This window comes from Onychostoma macrolepis, chromosome 04 (genome assembly GCF_012432095.1).
Source record: "Onychostoma macrolepis isolate SWU-2019 chromosome 04, ASM1243209v1, whole genome shotgun sequence".
In the NCBI taxonomy this organism is placed as follows: domain Eukaryota; kingdom Metazoa; phylum Chordata; class Actinopteri; order Cypriniformes; family Cyprinidae; genus Onychostoma; species Onychostoma macrolepis.
In genome coordinates, this window is record NC_081158.1 from 13,877,495 (window position 1) to 13,899,562 (window position 22,068).

At 35.9% G+C, this 22,068-nt stretch overlaps 2 protein-coding genes across 3 annotated transcripts; both read right to left on the reverse strand.

Moving 5' to 3' along the window:
- Positions 1-2,119: 2,119 nt before the first annotated feature.
- Positions 2,120-10,190, reverse strand: LOC131538956 (tripartite motif-containing protein 16-like). The gene is made up of 6 exons (XM_058773168.1): positions 9,127-10,190; positions 4,797-4,892; positions 4,460-4,693; positions 3,409-3,568; positions 3,247-3,294; positions 2,120-3,107 (listed from the first exon to the last, which is right to left on the reverse strand). Exons 1-6 carry the CDS (start codon positions 9,697-9,699, stop codon positions 2,587-2,589), a joined length of 1,632 nt encoding a protein of 543 aa, XP_058629151.1. The 5' UTR covers positions 9,700-10,190; the 3' UTR covers positions 2,120-2,586.
- A 335-nt stretch (positions 10,191-10,525) lies between these two features.
- Positions 10,526-21,297, reverse strand: LOC131538981 (membrane-spanning 4-domains subfamily A member 4A-like). Of its 2 annotated transcripts, XM_058773213.1 has the most exons (8): positions 21,220-21,297; positions 19,928-20,129; positions 19,389-19,499; positions 17,567-17,635; positions 15,068-15,217; positions 14,598-14,714; positions 14,220-14,300; positions 10,526-11,813 (listed from the first exon to the last, which is right to left on the reverse strand). In XM_058773213.1, exons 2-8 carry the CDS (start codon positions 20,102-20,104, stop codon positions 11,739-11,741), a joined length of 780 nt encoding a protein of 259 aa, XP_058629196.1. In that variant the 5' UTR covers positions 20,105-20,129; positions 21,220-21,297; the 3' UTR covers positions 10,526-11,738. The 2 variants fall into 2 exon arrangements, with proteins under 2 accessions (XP_058629196.1, XP_058629197.1); XM_058773214.1 differs by lacking the exon at positions 14,220-14,300.
- Between the last annotated feature and the right edge of the window lie 771 nt (positions 21,298-22,068).

A 22,068-nucleotide genomic window follows, 5' to 3' on the forward strand; every position in this document is an offset into this window, starting at 1 on the left:
CTCAAACTCAACTCCTGGAGGGCCACAGCTCTGCAGAGTTTAGCTCCAACCAGCTCCAAATCACACCTGCTTGGAAGTTTCTAGTAATCCTGAAGAGCATGATTAGCTGGATCAGGTGTGTTTGATTAGGGTTGGAGCTAAACTGTGCAGAGCTGTGGCCCTCCAGGAATTGAGATTGAAACCAGCCCTGCATCCCAATGTGCATACTATCCACCCTATATGCCCTAAATAGTATTGAAAACTACATGGTATGTGTGTTGGAGCAGGGTTGGAACTAAACTCTGCAGGGCTGCGGCCCTCCAGGAACTGAGTTTGACACCCCTGCTCTAAGATAACAAATCTGTACCTGTATATAATATTTTGCTTGCTAATAAAGGGACTTTCCCCACAAAAACAGCCTTAGCATTAATTTCCACTGGTCAAAAAGAGTGAGCATTTATGTGAAAATCTGACAAAGAGCATAAGCGTGATGTATAATGCTTAATAAGTTCTGTTTCTATTCTGTTTGTTTTTTGTAATCAATATATGGTAAAAAGGGGGGAAATGTAATGGATTTCTTTAATACTGGTAATTCTTTAATACATTTTAGGTAAGCAAATTAGAATAGGTTGAATAGAAAGGGTGCTGGTGTGTGACAGGAGGGCCTTCATCCAAGGTATTCTTTAAGTAAAATTCTTAGTAAGTCTAAGAATTGGTTACATGATCACCACCATTGAAATACTATCAATGGCTTAGAGATAACATTCTGAGAGGTGCGCTATAAAAGAGGAAGGATGCCCTCCCTTCACCGTCACACACTCTGCAGCATGTAGTAAGTTGACTGTAAGACTGATCTCTTCTTGCAAGAAAATAAACCATTTTAAAGACAATTGGACATGTTTGTCTCTTATTTAGGGTTTTAGTTTTTTTATTTTATTTGCCTCAATCTATTAATTATAAACATAAAATATAGAACATATTATAAAACATAAATATATGAATAAAATATAAATCAATCTGTTTTCTGATTGATTTTTTGGTAAAATAAATAATAAAATAAATAAATAAATAAATATGTGATGACTCAATAACTGCAATTCACCTTTATTCCTCAAGGTGGAACAGTTTGAAAGACAGTGATGACATGATGTTTCACTCATAATTACCACAGACTTAAAACAAAAGATACTATCAGCAAAAATTTAACTTGCTTTAATGGCTTTACTGCAGAGCAATTACTGGACGCAGTGAAATCTAAGTATCAGCCAGTGATCAAAATACTGATTTTGAAGTAATTGAAAAGGACAGTTTTGAGAATATGGCTGAGATTGCGAATATGAGCCAGATGCTGAATGTACTGTGGAAGTGCGCTCTGATGATGTCAGCGATGGTAAAATCATCTGCTCAAATTGAACCCTTCTTAGTTTCAAAAACTAATGAAATATGCTTTATTTTATTCTTTAATAATTGTTATTAAAATATCAGGAAAGCAGTTAGAGATCCATCCGTGTTGGATATATAGGTCCGGGTCACTAAATATGTAATAATGACTGACCTGAATATGTAATAATGATTAGCAAAACATTCATGCATTTAAGGGTTAAAATCTGATCTCAAGTTAATTTGTCATTGTGCACAAATCAAATGAATGATAAAATATAATAAATATTGGGTTTCACTTTATTTTGATGGTCCCTTTAACACATTCTATTGACTATAAGTAATGTTACACCTACATTTCTACTGACTCTCATTAGAGTGTTAGTAGTGTATTAGTTGACTGGTAGGGTTAGGGTTAGATTAAGTTGACACATTCTTGCAAAGTTACTTATAGTCAGTAGAATATCTGTTGGGAGACCAACACAATAAGGAGTTAGTAGATATGAAGCAAACAGTCTACTAATACTCTTATGAGAGTTTGTTGACATGTAGTTGCAACATTACTTAGTGTCAAAAGAATGTTCAAAAGGGACCATCAAAATAAAGTGTTACCAAATATTGTTTATGAATCATGTTTGTGAAAGTTAATTTTCAACTGAAGGGTAATTTTGATTGCAAAAATACAAACGATTGATGAGACACTACAAACACAAACGTAGATTGAGAAAACACAGATACACATTATCACTCAGCAGGACTCTGTCTTTGACACACTGATCTTACTGTCTATATTGTTACGGTGCAGTGTAGAAGAAACGCATGAATACGATAAAGATAACAATAAACCGGCTTTAATACATCCACATAAGCGTAATCCACATAAGGTAGGCAGGATACACAAACACAGACAACATTAAGACCGGACAAAGACATACTGAACAAACTTGAACTTAAGTAGTGGAGCAAATTATGGTAATTACAAAACACACCTGAACCAAATGACATAATCAGACACAGCCGGGAAAATAGGGGAACAAATGGGGAACAAAAACACAATTACAAGTCCATGAGGTGTGATATGAGGATTTATTCTGATATTTCAGTGACTGAAGTTCAACTGCAGTATTAATTTAATGAAGAGACTATAACATCTCACTGTTAGTGATTAATCATGCAGCTCAAAGCATTACGGGTAGAACTTATCTACATTTTTTTTTTCCTGATTAATCAACACAGCTTCACTGATGATTCATAATAATCAACCCCAAAACCAGGATAGAGCGGCTGAGTGAATGTGGTCTGGACTGTATGGATGAGGCTCATTGTGTCAAAGATGCTGTAGAAGGACAGAGTTCCTGCACTGTGATCCACATACACTCCTATTCTACTGCTCATGGCCTTCACAGGGAGATCAGTCTTTATGTTATTGTGTCTTAATGAGTAACTGGAGGGAGAGCAGAACAAACTCCAGGACTGATCATTACGTCCAAACCAATTCTCATCACCCCGCCCCTTCCTGCTAATGCTCTTATATGACACTGATATAGCCACATATCCACTCCACTCAATCTCCCAGTAACAGCGTCCACACACACGCTCTCTACACAACACCTGACGATAATGATCAAATCGGTTTGGATGATCAGGATATGGCTGCTTTGTGACAGTATATTCAATCACTCTGTTCCTCTTGGACAGGTGGAGGCCTTTATTCAGTGTGTTTGTATCCAGAGTGAGCTGATGGGAATCTGAGCAAAATAAAACATATCAGGAATCATGATTATGAATCTGTTGGATCTTTTATTGTATATGAGCTCTTCATGTTCAATGTATCATCAGTGCCTCATGTATACATGAGTTTTTCTGCTTGTTTTCTTAGTGACTTACATTGTAGGAAGTCGTTCCTGGTCCTGGGAACAATGTTGGTGAATCTGACTGTGGAAATCAACAGATACCAACAGCGTGATTCTTATATCAAGAGAATGATCCTGCATTTCTAAAATGATGTGGGACTTATTTCTGATTGCAGAATAATCTCCAGGACTTTACCTCCGTCAGAGATGTTTTTGAGATCTTCTTTGCAGAAATCCTGCAGTTTGATTCTCAGCTGACTGACAGATTCTCTCACGCCATCAAAAGAGAATAGAGAAATTAAGGGATTGTCATTTACATATGTAGATTCAGGAGGTGCTGAGAGAGACTGGAAACTCTACAGAAAACAGAAATTAAAACTTGTCACCTAATAACCTACTTCACCCAATAACCTGCACTACTATCTAAGCTATGTGAGGCTTTTGTTGACTTGACTTATCTTTAGTAAATCTCCACAATCCAGCACTTTCACAGCATCAGCTAAATTCATCTCATATTCATTACATTCATCACATTAGAGCTACAAATTTTAGCATTTACCACTTACACGATATGTGCACTTTCTAGGAAATAATTTGGATTATAAAACATATGCTAAGAACATAAATTTCCATCTAACAGCTCAAGCACACCAGTGGTGTCACATTGTAGTGTTAAGTAGTTTTGCTCAGGAAAATCAGTTAAAGACTACCATAAGATGACCATTATTTATAACTTTAGAGCAGCTAGGGACATTGAAACTTCACAAGGACCCTTAAGACACAGTCAGGTTTTGTTTAGTTTCAATACACTGAAGCATTTCTGATATACAGCCTCACTTCACGTTTGGGGTCTCGTGGCCAAATTCATAAATGTGTTAAGAGCAAATAAATCTTTTATGAGGTTTGAAAATCACCTGATCCAATTTTGAGAAATGTAGCTCACTGATTCGAGTTCACTGATTTCACCATAATGGAATCAGAAGGAGAAATGAGACAAAAAGTTGAAATGTTAGTAAATTTGTGAACTGCTGGTGGCACTAGTGTACATCTTTCTGAAGCAAAAGCTCAGAGAAATGATGAATCTCTTTCAAAAGGTGATCAGATGTGATCTGACTGATTATAACATAATAACACTGAATACTTGACAGCATTGCAGTAAACTGCTCATTCTGGTCTAATTAAATATCTCTCTGTGAGTCTCCTGTCACAGCAGGATCTGTGATCCTGTTCTTCTAGATCTCTGTTACCTGCAGGAAATGGATGTGATCCTGTGTTTGTGAAAGCTGCTCCAGCTCAGCATTTTTCCTCCTCAGATCATTGATCTCCTGCTCCAGTTGCTTCAGTTGTTCTTCAGCTCGACTCACTGCAGACTTTTCCTGATCTCTCATCTGCTGTATCAGTTCAGAGCGTCTTTTCTCAATGGAGAGGATGAGCTCAGTAAAGATCCTCTCACTGTCCTCCACTGCTGTCTGTGTAGAGCGCTGTTAGGACACACGTTACAATCATAAAGTGGGCTTAGGTGGAACTGAAAGAATAGAATCTGAACTGAGACTGAAACAAACTTTTCTTCTTCTCTAGACTCACCTTATGAGACTCCACAGACTCTCTCAGCTGCTGAAGATCTTTCTCTCTCTGCTGGATTCTCTGCTGGAACCTTCTCTGTAACTCCTTCACCTGCATCTAAAGGACAAACAGGAAATGTCACAAAACTAGTGTCACTAAATCATCATGTGAACAAATGATTCCAGTAGAAGTCGAACTGATAACTAATAACTGTATAGGTTCAAGGATCTTAGAGCGAATCAGATAGTAAGAAATCGATTAGAACAATGTTGAAACAACCCTACTGAAAAAAACAATAGAACCCTGCCCAAAACACAATAGAAAATGTAATGGTTTTAATGGTTATAATGGGAACTGTATTGGTTTTAATGGAAACTACAATGGTGTCTATTGGTATGTGATGGATTCTATTGGTGGGATGTTAAATCCTATTGGAAAAATGCCCAAAACACACTACAAAAAAGAATTTTGTAATGGTTTTACTGGGAAAAACTAATGGTTTATAATGGTATTTTAATGGAAACCACTGAAATTTCAGTGATGGTTTCTATTGGGCTTCTATTGTTTTTTTTTTAGCAGGGAACATAAAAAGCCAAATTACACAAAGAGGCCCAAGACAACATGAACGAGCATTAATCAGATATCCTGCCACCAACAAGTCTGAAGCAAGTCTAACTTACTAACTCTTCCTTAACTTTAGAACAGAGGAAGCTTGTATAGATGATCCCAAACACGAAGGAGATATAGGTGGGAAGCCCAAGATTAATGGTAGAAAAGACAATGCATATGACTATCACAAGTAAATTCATGAGTAATAATTCAGGCTTACTGCATGCCTGCTACTTCTCTACCATCATGAGGAGACAGGCCATTTAGTCTCATCATTTTTTCTTTTCTTTTCTTTCTTCCTAGTTTTTCCCCCCTTTTCCATTGAGAGCCTCGTGTTCTAAGTTAAGTTTTGCTGCAAAGCTGTGTCTCCAATTTGGTCTTTGCCCACCTCAAAAACTTCAACCAGTGTACAAGACTCCATACCTCTCCTTCTGCCATGTCTATCGTGATTGGTTTCCCAAGACATCACTCCCAACGATACCAGCCTGCCAGCAAATCAACAAACATGCATGGGAAACCACCTTTCAGCCAATGATGGCACAGAAAGGAACTCCCAACAGATTTAATAAACAGATTAAACTGCCGATCTTGTTACTGTTCAATTAAAGTGTCACAATACTTTTGGATATTAACGTCCGTTGCCGAGTTGTTATATGGCCAGTTCAAATGACCATAGGCTGATTCAGTTGATCAGCCGTAAACAGTCATTCTGTCAAAATTCCCTATAAATATAATAATTAGTGCTGTCGAGCGATTAATCACATCCAAAATAAAGGTTTTTGTTTACATAATATATGGATGTGTATTGTGTATATTTATTATGTATATATATATATATATATATATATATATATATATATATATAAATACAAACATATGCATGTATATATTTAAGAAAACTATGTTGTTTATATATTAAATATATTTATATATAATATAAAATATAATAATATACATACATGTACAGGTGCTGGTCATATAATTAGAATATCATCAAAAGTTGATTTATTTCACTAATTCCATTCAAAAGTGAAACTTGTATATTATATTCATTCATTACACACAGACTGATATATTTCAAATGTTTATTTCTTTTAATTTTGATGATTATAACTGACAACTAAGGAAAATCCCAAATTCAGTATCTCAGAAAATTAGAATATTGTGAAAAGGTTCAATATTAAAGACACCTGGTGCCACACTCTAATCAGCTAATTAACTCAAAACACCTGCAAAGGCCTTTAAATGGTCTCTCAGTCTAGTTCTGTAGGCTACACAATCATGGGGAAGACTGCTGACTTGACAGTTGTCCAAAAGACGACCATTGACACGTTGCACAAGGAGGGCAAGACACAAAAGGTCATTGCAAAAGAGGCTGGCTGTTCACAGAGCACTGTGTCCAAGCACATTAATAGAGAGGCGAAGGGAAGGAAAATATGTGGTAGAAGAAAGTGTCCAAGCAATAGAGATAACCGCACCCTGGAGAGGATTGTGAAACCAAACCCATTCAAAAATGTGGGGGAGATTCACAAAGAGTGGACTGCAGCTGGAGTCAGTGCTTCAAGAACCACTAAGCACAGACGTATGCAAGACATGGGTTTCAGCTGTCGCATTCCTTGTGTCAAGCCACTCTTGAACAACAGACCGCGCCAGAAGTGTCTCGCCTGGGCTAAAGACAAAAAGGACTGGACTGCTGTTATGTTAAGTTACGTTCTCTGATGAAAGTAAATTTTGCATTTCCTCTGGAAATCAGGGTCCCAGAGTCTGGAGGAAGAGAGGAGAGGCACACAATCCACGTTGCTTGAGGTCCAGTGTAAAGTTTCCACAGTCAGTGATGGTTTGGGGCGCCATGTCATCTGCTGGTGTTGGTCCACTGTGTTTCCTGAGGTCCAAGGTCAACGCAGCCGTATACCAGGAAGTTTTAGAGCACTTCATGCTTCCTGCTGCTGACCAACTTTATGGAGATGCAGATTTAATTTTCCAACAGGACTTGGCACCTGCACACAGTGCCAAAGCAACCAGTATCTGGTTTAAGGACCATGGTATCCCTGTTCTTAATTGGCCAGCAAACTCGCCTGACCTTAACCCCATAGAAAATCTATGGGGTATTGTGAAGAGGAAGATGTGATATGCCAGACCCAACAATGCAGAAGAGCTGAAGGGCACTATCAGAGCAACCTGGGCTCTCATAACACCTGAGCAGTGCCACAGACTGATCGACTCCATGCCACGCTGCATTGCTGCAGTAATTCAGGCAAAAGGAGCCACAACTAAGTATTGAGTGCTGTACATGCTCATACTTTTCAGTTGGCCAAGATTTCTAAAAATCCTTTCTTTGTTTTGGTCTTAAGTAATATTATAATTTTCTGAGATACTGAATTTGGGATTTTCCTTAGTTGTCAGTTATAATCATCAAAATTAAAAGAAATAAACATTTGAAATATATCAGTCTGTGTGTAATGAATGAATATAATATACAAGTTTCACTTTTTGAATGGAATTAGTGAAATAAATCAACTTTTTGATGATATTCTAATTATATGACCAGCACCTGTATATACATGTAAATATTTTCAAACTATATACTGTATGTGTGTGTATTTATATATACACAATAAACAAACACAGTACACATACAGTACATATATTATGTAAACAAAAACTTTTTAGATGTGATTAATCGTTTGACAGCACTAATCATAATTAATTTCCTTTGAGATAAATTTACCTGTTTTCCTAACAGTAACATAAATGTGAAACTGATGCAGAGGTTCACACTGACAGTTGTGTTCTGCATAACAAAGCTGCGGCTCTAGACAGAAAATAAACAGACTAATGGATCAGTACACTGAGTATTTATTTGATCATTGTAAAATCTAATTTACAAAAAGATAAGCATCACCTGTACAATAAAAAATGATTAATCTGGATCATCTGGATTCAGATTTACTGAGCAGAAAGTGTTTGTGTGTCTGTCACTGTTTAAAGGGATAATTCACCTAAAAATGAAAATTCTGTTATTAATTACTCACCTTCATAACATTCCAAATCTGTAAAACCTTTGTTCATCTTCAGTACACAAATTAAGATATTTTTGATGAAATCCAAGTGCTTTCTGACCTTGCATAGACAGCAACGGAACTACCATGTTCAAGGCCCAGAAAGGTAGTAAGGACATTGTTAAAATATAGCATGTGACATCTGTAGTTCAACCTTAATTTTATGAAGCTACGAGAATACTTTTTGTGCGCAAAGAAAACAAAAATAATGATTTCATTCAACAATTTCTTCTCTTCACTGTCAGTCTTCAACTCGCATTCACGTCAGTACAATGCACGTCCTTACTACCTTTCTGGGCCTTGAATGTGGTAGTTCCGTTGCTGTTTATGGAGGGTCAGAAAGCAGGTCAGAGGGTCAGATTTGTGTTCCGAAGATGAATGAATGTCTTTGGGAATGACATAAGGGTGAGTAATTAATGCCAGAATTTAAATTTTTGAGTGAACTATCCCTTTAACTTGTCTTAATCAAATAACAGGTGAATACTTCACTCCATTATTTTTTGTTGCTTAATCAAGGTCTATTTTATGAAAGATTGTGCAAACAGATCTTAGCAGTGAAACCCTTCTTGCAGGTGTTGTTTATTTCTGCCCAAGTGCAGTGTGAAACCTGTTAATATGGGTGCCAACATAAACACAGGCCTAAGCGTCAGCAATATTTCTAACAATATTCTTGTTTTAAATACCTGTTTCTCTGTTCTCTGTGCTGCAGCTGATGCAGTGTTGTGGTTTTTATGCTCATATTTTGTGCACAGTACACAAATGCATTGTTGGTCAGTGATACAGTACATGTCCAGGTGTTTATCGTGTTCACGGCAGATCATCTCCTGCAGTCGTCCAGTGGCTTCAGTCAAATTGTGTCTCTTTCCTTTAAAGAAACTCTCATGTTGTGCAAGGTGAGTTTGACAGTAAGAGTTCAGACACACCAGACAGGACTTGACAGCTTTGTATTTTCTTCCAGAACAGACGTCACACTGCACATCTCCAGCTCCAGCATAACAGTCAGCAGGAAGTTTAGTCTTCTCCAGTTTCTCCACCACTTCAGCCAGAATGGTGTTTTTACCTAAAGCAGGTCTTGGAATGAAGGTCTGTCTGCACTGAGGGCAGCTGTAGACTCTCACCTGATCCTCCTGATCCCAGTGGCCTGTAATACAGCTTTTACAGTAACTGTGCCCACAGGAAATCGTCACTGGATCCCTAAAGAGTTCCAGACACACTGGACAGATGAAGTCATCCTGAGAAAATCTGGCTTCTGCCATTTTACAGCATTAATAGAGACACAAACACAGCAGTTAAAATACACTTTCTCTTTCCACTGAACTCAGGAGATTCCTGTTTCCTGGTTCTGGGTTTGCCTGACGTGTGTAAAACAGGTGTGTCTGCAAATCTAAAGGTCACAGATAATAAAACATCCACTAGATGTCAGTCCCAGACAGACACTCAGATGAGAATCGGTGTTGAACAAGGACAGAGCACAAAACAGATCCAGATCACAGCAGTAGAGCGGATGGCAGGCAGATGGCACTGCAATCTACTACAGTGCTTCTCAAACCTGTCTTGTCCTTTTAACTGTGGACCCCCAGCACTTCCTTGTCTTCCTTTTTGATGTCTTCTTTATTGGTCACATCCAGTTCAAGTCTTGCAGTCTCTACTAATGAGGTAAAAAGTTTAATCAGGTGTGTTAGACGAGGAAGTCATACATAAGCTGCATCTGAAAACCTGCTGACTTGCTGCCTTATTAGGCAATAATTTCTAAGGCACCTCACAAAACTGATTTCAGACATTCTTCTGAGGCAGCGTGTTTATTTACTCATCTCACCTGCACAAAAACCGATTCCTCAAAATGAATAATAACTTTCAAATGCAAACTCAAAATATTATACAAACCTGCAGTAAATAAGTTTGTTTCATTTTTGCTATTGCTGAATAGTGTTGATTGACACTGAATAGTGTTTGAGCTGCACCTGTAGAATATTTTTATTAATCAAAATATGAATTAAAGTATAATCTATCTGAATATAGCCATTTGTGTATCAAGTTATTCTACTATTATGATCATGTGATTGCCTGTGTGTATGGAGATATAGACTAGCAATAGGGACCTGAATGATACGTATTGTTTATGGAAACCTATATAAAGAGTGTGCGGACACATACTCAACAGATTCTCTGCAGAGTATCTCGGATTCATTATCTCTGATAATAAAGTCTATCTTCTGGCATCAAAACCTCAAGTCTTTGAGAGAGATTTCTCAGAGCAGCGGCAGAAGCCACCACAAATTAGCATTACGAACAGGACTGGAAAGGAGCAAGAAGGTGGAAGACCACTTTGGGCTGGCTGGATAGCAACACAAACTGTACAGACGTGAATTTACATTTCCAATGGCAGGTAAAGGAGTGCCCCTTAACCAAGCACATAAAACCCCTGCTACGCCCCTTCCTCGTTTCTTGCGATCTCTGCACTTACACAGCCCTGAGACACCCATGCTCTCTCTTGTCTTAAGGTTGCCAACCTTTTTTCATTATCTCACCTGCTCCCCTTTCCATGGCTGCCCACCACGGTTTTTACTCAGCTTTTCGCCGGTATGTCCCTCTTTAAAATTGCTGCTTCTCCAGGGGACAGCTTATCATGGGCCTTTTCTTTCCTTTGCAGAGTAACATTCTTGAAAAAGCAGAAATTGTCATTGGTCCATACCTGACTGTAGGTTACTGGCACTGTAAATAAAAACTACACCTTGCACCAGAGTGTAGCTGCGGGCTGAGCCAGCATTTTACATCTTTTACGGACACTCACTAAACCCCAAGCAAGCTGATGTTGCTTGCTTTATTACAAACATAATCTTGTTTATATGTATGTTTATATCTGTTTACCATTGTTAAAGCAAAAAAGTAAGGTTTTTTTGAGGAGTGAATGATACTGTTTCATCACCTTTGTATAAGAAACACTATTTTTTCTGTTTTAATTAAGACATGAATAAGCAATTTTTCATTTTGCATATTTTATTCTTACAGATTGTTATTAAGCAATTATAGTTGTTCAAAACAATCTATCCAGTTTCACTGATGATTATGGAACTTTCTTGACTTAATAAAAGAAAGAAAGTCATGAAATAGCATGTAGTCTTTAATATTTTTTTGTTTACAAATGTCATTAAAAAAAATATTATCTGATAAAATAATAAAAGAACATTAAAGATAATGGACAGGAAATAATTGGAAAACCCATGTGTCCCACGAAAGCATCACACACAACTGCAGGACCAAACTTTGCCCCCTTTTTTTTTTTTTTAGTTAATATTTATTTACATTCACTATATTGTGGGAGAGTTTCTGCATGATGGTGGTTCATGGCAGAGCTGCTGACCACAGGTATCTGGGGGAAAAAAAGAAAGAAAAAAAAAGTATACAATCAGCTTCCTCGCTTATCAATTGCTTATTAAAGAGGTCAGGAACTGAGAAATCAAAACTCTCTTGATTTTTTGACACATAAGAGGACATTGTACTATATAAACTTACCATAAGTTTCAGAACTCAAAACTTTATTGTTAGTTTAAAAAGAGCTTATATTGAAACCAATCTACCAACATGACAGGTTGTGGAATGTAACATAACATAAATCTGCTTTCTCTGTCATGGGATTTTAAATGTCATTTTAATGTTCAATGTCATTTTAAATACTTAGGTCTTAGACTTGGTCTAGTCCAGATTTTAATAGGCTGATTTCCTAGAGGAAGACTAGCCCTGCGTTCTATGCAGAAGAGCTCATTCCTATGCCGTAATCCCTTGAAAAGGTTTACCGTCCAGAGTGAGAACTTCAAAGGGTTTAAGGATGTAGAAGTCCAAACGACTGTTTCTTGAAGTGCCCTTCTGCATCATCACCCCGTGTCGACACGGAGGTGGCATCATCATGCAAAGAATCTGTGCAAAGAATCATGGGGGGCCAAAGTGTCCATCGAAATCCTTCATTCCGAAGGGCCCTTTGAAGTGGCCAGTTTTGAGCACTTCGGTTTGGAATAACCCTTCAATATGGTGGCCATGATTGTTTTCATTCCGAAGTGCCCTTCGGAGGGTGATATATCCCCTTTGGAATGCAACATAGAGCTACCTCAGGACTAAATTGAGGCTTAAATTAAACCTACCAGGAGGCAGGTTAAACTTTAGATTCATTTTGTGTTTCCAGTTTTTATACATCAAAATTATTGGCACCCTTGGTAGATATGAACAAAGAAGCCTGTGAAAATAAATCTTTACTGTTAATAATTTGTATTTAAAAAAACAAAACAAAACCCTAACCTTTCATAGATGTAAAATATTAGTAAAGTCTCATTTTAAAAGAATAGTTTTTTCTCTAATACACATTGGCCACAATTAATGGCACCCTTTTTTACAATACTTTTTGCAAACTCCTTTTGCCAGTTTAACAGCAAAGTCTGTCCTGTAATGCCTGATAAGTTTGGAGAACACCTGACAAGAGATCAGAGACCATTCCATCATACAGAATCTCTCAAGACCCTCCAGATTCCCAGCTCATGTTGATAATCTCTGATTTTAATGGTCCTTTTGGATCATTGTTCGGTTGTAAGATCCAACCACGGCCCATTATAAGGCTTTCTGACCCCAAGACTCAGCTTTTTTCTGCAATTCTCCAGTTGTGATCCTTGGAGAGTCTTTGGCCTCTCAAACTATCTTCCTCACATTGCATTAAGACAATATAGACACAGACAATATAGGCAGATATCTGTAGATATCTATAGGCAGATTTGTTTTTTATTTCCTGTTGATTGGAACTCCATAATTATTGTCTTAATGATGGAAATGTTAAATGTTTTAGCTTTCTATTTTGTGCTATTTTCTAGACTTCATATTTTGTGAAGCTCAACAATCTGTTGCTGCACATCAGAACTATATTCTTTGTTCTTTCTCATTGTGGTGGATGATAAAGGGAATTTGGCCTTTGTCTTCCTCATATTTATATTCCTGTGAAACAGGAAGTTGTGGCTGGATAATTTCATGTTCCTAGTCACCCTGGTATGCAAAAAGTAAAAAAGTAAATATAGTAAAAATGAAAAGTAAAAAAGTAAATATGAATGGGAATATAGATCTTGAGACATTTTACTCATAAGAATTTTTAGAACTACAAATAATTGTGGCCAATGTGTATTAGAGAAAAAAATATTTTCAGAATGTGATTTATTTAAGCTAGATTTTTGTGATTTTTTTTTATTTATTTATTTTGTTTTTATTTAGCTTTTTTTTTTTTTTTGGAAAGATCAAAAGGTAAAAAAAAAAAACAGGTTTATTTTCACAACATTCTATTTTATTAGGGTGCCAATATAATTCTGACCATGACTTTTTCCTCTCTCTCTCTCTTTCATTCAACACCTGATTTAAAAAAGTTATTTCTTGTTCAGTAACATTTTTTTTTTATTGTTTGTTTTTTGATTGCAGTCTTTTTTCCACTGCTATTGTTTTCCTTGGATTTGCTTCTCAGTTCCATACCATTTTAAGCTTTTCTTGGTTCATTCCATGTTTTATAGGCAACCTCCGTTGTGCTAATTCAGATTAGCACAGTTGGTTTTAAATTAATCTAGTTTATTTTAGTTCAGGTCTCCATAGACCAGGAGTTAGCAATCTGCACTTAATCTGTGTTTCAGAAAGCCATTTTTTAAAACTATGATTAACTATTCTAGATTAAGCCTACTCTTGTCTTAATTTAAACCCTGTCCGGGAAACCGCCCCTAAATCCAAATAATGCAACTGGGGTTCAAGATTCTCTTACCTCTGAGCTGTTAAGTTCATGGAAATGATTGGGCCTGAAATCAGGGGGCTGTGGATTTAAAACTTGAGGAACAAATGGCACCTTTGGAAAAATGCACATGTAATGTTTTATGACTTCTTGCTGTCAGATAGTATAACTGCAATAACACTGGCATACAGTTCCAGTATTACAAGTGTATAGACTGCATTGTACTTTGACGGAAATCCTTCTGAAATTTAAAATTTAAATAACTTGTAGTGGGTTTTTTTTTGTGTGTGTGTGGGTTTTTTTTTTAAAGTGTGAACCAAAGTATGTAGATATATCCATTATGTGTATACATATGTGAGGGGTTCATCTGACAAAAATGTTTGGGAATCAGTGAATTGTTGCATTGCTCACCTGAGGAGGACAACAGCAACAGGAGACCTTACAAGCAAATGCTGATAAACAGATGGAGATGATAAACTGAAGGAAGGTGAATACCAGCAAAACACCACTGATTCCCTTAAAGAGAGTCTGAGAGAAAAATCAACATTAGCACAAATAATAATTAAACTAAATTGTTAATTAGTACTCAAACTGGTACACTGGCTGCTCAGCAGTCAAGAATCTATAACCCATAAGGTTTATATGGTAATATATTTATTTAGCAAACTAGGCTGAGTTTACGATTAATGTGTAATGTCAATATCGTCATGCATTGTAAATTATCATTAATAGGAAAAGATCTATAAACTACTTCTGAAATGTGGGAAAAAGATGGGACAGATGAATGCAGGTTAAGGCTTGACTTTTGACAAGTGTACTGACAAAACAGTGATCTTATTGTACACGTACTGTAAATATGAATATAAAAGTTGATGACATACCTTATATTTTCCCATAACATAATAACATTCAGAATTGTTGCAGTAAGGGTAAATGTTGAATGGTCCTAGAGCCAAATCCAGTGAGGTTAAAATAAGGGCAATGCCTGCGGTTAAAGCACTGAAAATGTTCATTCCAAGCGAACCATTCACCTATAGGCATAAAACCAACACATGCTGTATTAAAGTAGATGGAAAAGTATATGGAGCGTGATAAAAATAAACTACTTGACATAAATAAATAAAATGCAGCTGCAAGCTGCAACCATCAGGGTCCAAGCACCAATGCCTTATTTTGATTATTAAAGGGGTCATATAATGCGATTTCAAGTTTTCCTTTCTTTTTGGAGTGTAACAAGCTGTTTGTGCATAGATAAGTTCCACGCCCTCCGACCACGCCCTCCTAAAACGGCTCATTCAAACACCCCCCTACGTCTACGTCACGGTGTGGGGAAATTAGCAAAACACCGCCCAAATGTACATGCAAAGAAAGGGGGTGTGATTTTTATTCTCGCTGTAGTGTTGTTGCTGCCTCCGGCGCCATGTCCTGGAGACGCTGTGTTTCATTGTGAAAACGAAACTACTTTGTTTGGGCTTCCAAAAGTGGACACAACTAGAAATCAGTGGTTAAGTTGTATTCACAACACTGTTCCAGAACAGTTCAACCCAAATATTAGACTGTGTGTAGCGTATTTTAACGGAGGACTATTTCCTGAACCTGGGAGTAGCCAGCCAGCTGTGCTCAAAGACTGTTTCTATAAAGTGGGGCAATTCCAACTCTGCAAGGACAGTCTGGCGTTCTGACTCACAGCCTGTAAGTACGTTTTCTTATTTAAAGGATTTGCCACTGACTATTCAAACGCGAGTTTTGAGCTGTGTAGAGTAGTGCTTGTTGTTTGTCGTTTCTCCGATTACAAATGATGATATGGTAATGTTTACGTGGCGCGATGCAACGCGTAAAAAGACAGTATAAGTCATTATAATCAGTAATTATGTCCCCACTGGATGCAACAAATGCCTCGTTTGTAATGGGTTTTATTGTTTTTGTTTCATCAAGCCGGGATATGGCATCACAGTACGGTAAGGGGCGTAACATTTCCGTCTCACGCTTGAGGTATTCGGCCAATCACAATGCACTGGATAGCTGGCCAATCAGAGCATGCCTTGTTTCTCAGAACGATGAGCTTTGTAAATATCGGCGCGTTTCAGAAAGGCAGAGCATAGACGAGCAACAATAATGTACAGTATGTGGAAAATAATGTGTTTTTTGATCCTTAAACTGCATAAACATATTGCATTACACCAAATACACAAAATAATGTTCTTTTTAACAACATCATATGACCCCTTTAAGTGATACAGCTGAAATCATCTTTTCAAAAATAATGTGTTTTTTTACAGAAAAGTCCAACCTATCTTCACTGATAGTTTAGGTTACAGCAAATGTGCTGGTGTCAAAATCTCTCTGTTTTTAAAATGTTTTTACTGTCCTAAGATATGCGATCATAAGATATGTATTGTAGGTGAACTCACAGTAAACATTTCCGTTTTGATGAACTGCATGTTTTAAGTCAATTTCAAATGAGCATGAAATTATCAATTGCCCAGAAGTAAGAATACGCAATCACAGGGTTAAGAAAACACAAATACCAGCCAAGATGAGAACGGACAATGGAACTGAATAAACTGAAGGTTTAAACACACAGGGGGTGATTAGCAGAACTGAAACAGGAGCACGGAACTAATTAACAATCAAGGACACTAACTAGGGAACTCAGGTAACTGGGAACACAGGAGAAACAAGAAAAGAACGATGAAAACCAAATATAAATGTTTTAAACAATGTTTTTTGATTGTGCGCTTGTATTTGTAGTTGTGCTTAACTCTAACGTGCAATGTTTAGTAGAACCAAAACTACAACCATCTCAACACATTAATAAATGTATTATCAGCTCAAAACAATACACATTTATTCATTCATTCATTCATTTTAATACACATACTTGTTTTCACAATATGTGCAAGTATCACAATTTTCATAAAGATAGGCCATTCATATTTGATGTTATTAGTCACTGAAATTTGCAAGCAGCCATGATTTTATTTATTTTTTGTCATGTAGTCATTTTAGAAGTTATGTTATGAAATCCACCAAAGAAGATTCATTTTGACCAATCCTTCAGTTACGGTGTTAAAGAATTGTAGTTGTAGCGCCCCCTATAGTTTTACAATTTTGATGCAATTTGGTGTGCGTCTTTAATTTTCATTAAAATTGGGTTTTGTGTTCATGAGATGAAGACCAATTTGTGAAAAATTTGTTATTAATCAAAATCTGTTTGATAGCTGCTATATGCTGTGAAGATTGGACCAACAAAACATAAGGAGTTTGTTTCAGAAAACTCAAACTCACCAAAAAGAAAGAAAAAAGAAATCATTACAGAAATCAGTACAAACACAATAGTGTTCCAGCACTTCTAAAAATAACAAGTGTTGTGTACATACCAAACACAAACTGGACGGTGAATTAAGTTTGTTTTCTGCAGCAATGCAGAGTGAGCCTGCAATAATGTACTGAGAGGAGAGAGAAGGACACATTTTGAGGCTTTTGTTGGAATATGTACAGATGGTACTCAACCAGAATAAGCTTTTTACTGCCATGTGTATCATAATATTGTTGCGTTTAAGACACTTGCTTGATTGCGTTCCCTATAGCGTCAGCAGATGCAATGTCTCATTCCACATCTCAGGGAACCAATGTTATATTTGTAATCTGAGACATTTTACTGCAACTTATCTCTGTGTTTGGAAGTAAACTTTGTGAATCGGGTGTTGTCATTCAGAGAAATGCATGCATATGCGATGATGGAGATTCTCCAACCAGTGTGCTGAGTTCAGCCGATCTTTGAAAGACATTTCACAAAGGGCTGACATATACATGGATATATAATTAATAGCATTAAATGACAAAACTGTTTGTTTGTGTTGTGTTCCCCAAACCATACACACACACCAAAACTGTACAAATTTTGTATGAATCACAAAAATTACATTTTGGCTTCAAAACAGAGGGAACACTATCACTGAACTAAGTTGAACAGTACTCAGACTTTATGTAGACCTATACTAAAAGTGTGTAGCCTACGCTAATTTACAAAGCCCAATTTATTACATGCAGAAAAAAAATATTGACTCACAAGTATGTTTTATTAATCATAATTCTTCTAATTTTTTGTCTTATGCAGGGCTCTGTAAGCGAACAGATGTAAAAAAAAAGAAAGAACAGATAGCGTAATGAATAAGTTTTGAAGACCTGTTGAAATGCATCAGAGAATTATTAAAAGTAAATTTCAAATGTTTTGTATGTGACATACTGTATTAAATAATGTGGTCACAATATTGACAAAATAAATAAATCAATGGGTTAGAAAAAGGCATGTATAATGTTCCCACTATGATCCACATTTTCTATTTATTTTATGGCATAATTGCACATCTCTAAATTTTGTGATAATCTAAAATACTGGCAATACAATAAAAAGTTAGCACACTTTAAGCACTACCGTCACAGTACAATTTTACTGTAACAGTAGTCAAATAGCTGGAACATTTAGTATTTAAATGATGACTAATTAGTTATGGTTAAATATTAGAATGCTACATTAATTGCCAGTAATTTAATTCATTATTTGTGACCCTGGACCACAAAACCAGTCTTAAGTCGCTGGGGTATATTTGTAGCAATAGCCAAAAATACATTGTATGGGTCAAAATTATCGATTTTTCATTTATGCCAAAAATCATTAGGATATTAAGTAAAGATCATGTTCCATGAAGATATTTTGTAAATTTCCTACTGTAAATATATCAAAACTTAATTTTTGATTAGTAATATGCATTGCTAAGAATTTCATTTGACAACTTTAAAGGTGATTTTCTCAATATTTCGATTTTTTTTGCACCCTCAGATTCCAGATTTTCAAATAGTTGTATCTCGGCCAAATATCCTAACAAACCAGCCTCATCAGCTTTCAGATGATGTAGAAACCTCAATTTCGAAAAATTTACCCTTATGACTGGTTTTGTGGACCAAGGTCACATTTTATCTTCATTTATAAAGGAATACTACAGTTCTAGCATTACTGATCAATGCTGAGAGCCGTCCCTTTGCACCACCCAGTGTTGATTTCTCAAACGGTTGTATTTAATGTCATGTCCTTGCAGCAGTGATACACTTGGCAGTAATAGGCGTTGTTGGTTGACTACCTACTGTAGCTTGTATTATAAAAGACAGAACATAATTACATAATTAAGTATAATTTCTTACAATGAGAGATCCCCAGTAAGGAATACCACTATAGATGAAGATGGATTCTGCATAAAATGTTGACACAATGCCAAACAGGAGAGTCATTAGACCAATCATTATCTGGACAGTCTGTGTAGGACAAGAAAATTGTACATTCTGAATAGGACAAAAGAGTCTTTTATAAAGTAAATGAGTATCAAATTTACGACATAAATCTTTGACAGCTGTTATGGACTTACTATTGTATCAGAAAAATATAAAAAAAATAGTGCAATTTTCATTGTATAAATTCACATACTGATTTGTGGATATGCAATTCCATTACTTCACATTTTTTGACAGTTTTACTCTCTAACTGATAAACCCTATCTTATGTTTGTGTCTTTACTGCATTGTTTTCACCAAGGCAAAATGTCAGATTCTTCAATATAAAACTTTTTATGCTTTGTTAATGTGTGTACCCCTCTTTCCTTAGAATTAAATCATGTACTTTTCTTACCTCGCACTGACATGTGCAAATAAACACCAATTACTTGAGTTTATGAAAAATTTCTTACCCCAAGAGCTTTTGGTTGGCCTGTCAGAAATGCCTGAAGTCCATGAAGAGGTGAAAGTCCTGCTAGCTGTTGGACATAAACAGGCGCAGGAGCATTTGTGGCAGTCCCAACTGCTGTTGTTTGTATTGGTGGTTGCAGCTGAATGACAAAAGAATTCATGGGTAAGGCAGTCGACATTCTCGTCTCAGGATCTGAAATTGACCTGCACAAAATCACAGTAACTCAAAACATGTAAAGGATATGATTATAAAATACATTTTTTATGTAAAAAAAAAAATTAAATAAATGAAAAATTAAATTAATTTATTAAAATAGTATATGAAGAGTTTATTTGCAAAAACAGATAAATTGTTAAAAACGGAGTTATCTGTGTATCTGATGTGTCGGTGCGCTACCCAGTCTTCATATTGTTTGAACACTTATGCTATAGTACCCTAGTAAAAAAGATAATATTTAAAATACATTTATTTCATACTAAGTACAGTTCAAATTTATTAACATACAGTGGGTACGGAAAGTATTCAGACCCCCTTAAATTTTTCACTCTTTGTTATATTGCAGCCATTTGCTAAAATCATTTAAGTTCATTTTTTTTTCCTCATTAATGTACACACAGCACCCCATATTGACAGAAAAACACAGAATTGTTGACATTTTTGCAGATTTATTAAAAAAGAAAAACTGAAATATCACATGGTCCTAAGTTTTCAGACCCTTTGCTCAGTATTTAGTAGAAGTACCCTTTTGATCTAATACAGCCATGTCTTTTTGGGAAAGATGCAACAAGTTTTTCACACCTGGAACTTAAATGATTTTAGCAAATGGCTGCAATATAACAAAGAGTGAAAAATTTAAGGGGGTCTGAATACTTTCCGTACCCACTGTATTTACTAACTGATCACTCAAGACGTACTGATAGAAAAATTTGAATTAAGCTTTATTTGGAGTTCTACCTGTGCACAATACTTGGCATGAAATACATTAATTTCAAATACATTTTAGTATATTTATTTTTCACTAGGGTAGTTATTATCATTGAATAACTCTATTAGATATTGAACACTTGGAATATACCATGAAACAAACAACTCAGTTTTAAACTGATCTATATAATTTACATTTAAGGCATTTATATGTATTACAAAGACACTTATATTATAGATCCACTTATTACCAAATAAAGAAAACCATTTTATTATTAACAATGTAGTTTTAAAGAAAGAAAGAAAAAAGAAAGACATATTTTTGTAAAGGTATTCAGATGTAGTATAAGTATATATTTACTGTTTTACCAGAGAAAAAAAAATCCTCTCTTCAGCTGATTTTTCCACACGTCACTCTGAAGTTCTGTTCACTCTTCTGAGATAAGCCAATGCAAATTCTATGTCAAATGTAATTGCTTATACTTTTTCCAAGAATCAAAGGGGAAGCAGGTGGAGCTCAGGTGATTATGAAAATTGGCGAAGCTGGCCGTTTCATGAGATTTTCATGAAGTTTAAAAACAATGAAAAGAGAAGTTTTCATAAATGTGTTTGTTGTATTGTTGTACTTCATAAAAAGTCATTTGCATGCTGGTTTGGAAACCAGGTGAAACTGCCATAGTGAAACCAGGTAACACTCTTTAGTTGATAATAGATGAAACCCTTTTGCAACTTAGATGTGTAATAAATCTGAGACCATCAGCTATCATTGTCCTCTTGTCAAATGAATTTCAATCTAATAGCACTGTTATGTTTACTCATGTAAACAAATAATCATTGTTCCAAACAAAGGGTTTACACTTAGTTTGATCCAGCTTTGAACAAAAAAACCCATGTGCTTTCAATTTCCAATCTTTTCTAAAAGTTACTTTTTCATAGCTGCTAGTATAAGCAGGCACATAGACTGTGATTGTTGGGGTTCTTTTTTTTTTTTTTTTTTAATGACCCTGTTATCCTGTTGGAACATTATTTAATTCTTTATACTGGTATTGTTTGGTTTTGCGTTTTTAAGTTTAATTTTTTTTTAAAAGTTTATTATCAGTATTTTATTATTATTATTATTTTTAGTTCAATCAGAATGGTATGGATCCGGGTGACTCTTGCTGCAATTGATGTATTAAAAAAAAGTGGATTTGATTCAGAAAAACTAAATGGTTGTAA

Bases quoted from the DNA above. Each gene is read 5' to 3' on its own strand.
- LOC131538956 (XM_058773168.1), bottom strand. From the start codon at position 9,699: ATGGCAGAAGCCAGATTTTCTCAGGATGACTTCATCTGTCCAGTGTGT. The intron at 4,694-4,796 runs GTGAGTCTAGAG...GTGTCCTAACAG, and splicing joins AGTCTGTGGAGTCTCATAAG to CGCTCTACACAGACAGCAGT. The intron at 3,569-4,459 runs GTAACAGAGATC...TGTTTTCTGTAG, and splicing joins ATCACATCCATTTCCTGCAG to AGTTTCCAGTCTCTCTCAGC.
- LOC131538981 (XM_058773213.1), bottom strand. From the start codon at position 20,104: ATGTCGACTGCCTTACCCATGAATTCTTTTGTCATTCAGCTGCAACCA. The intron at 19,500-19,927 runs GTAAGAAATTTT...TGTCCTACACAG, and splicing joins GCCAACCAAAAGCTCTTGGG to ACTGTCCAGATAATGATTGG. The intron at 14,301-14,597 runs GTGAGCAATGCA...ATTTTTCCAAAG, and splicing joins GTTGCTGTTGTCCTCCTCAG to GTGCCATTTGTTCCTCAAGT.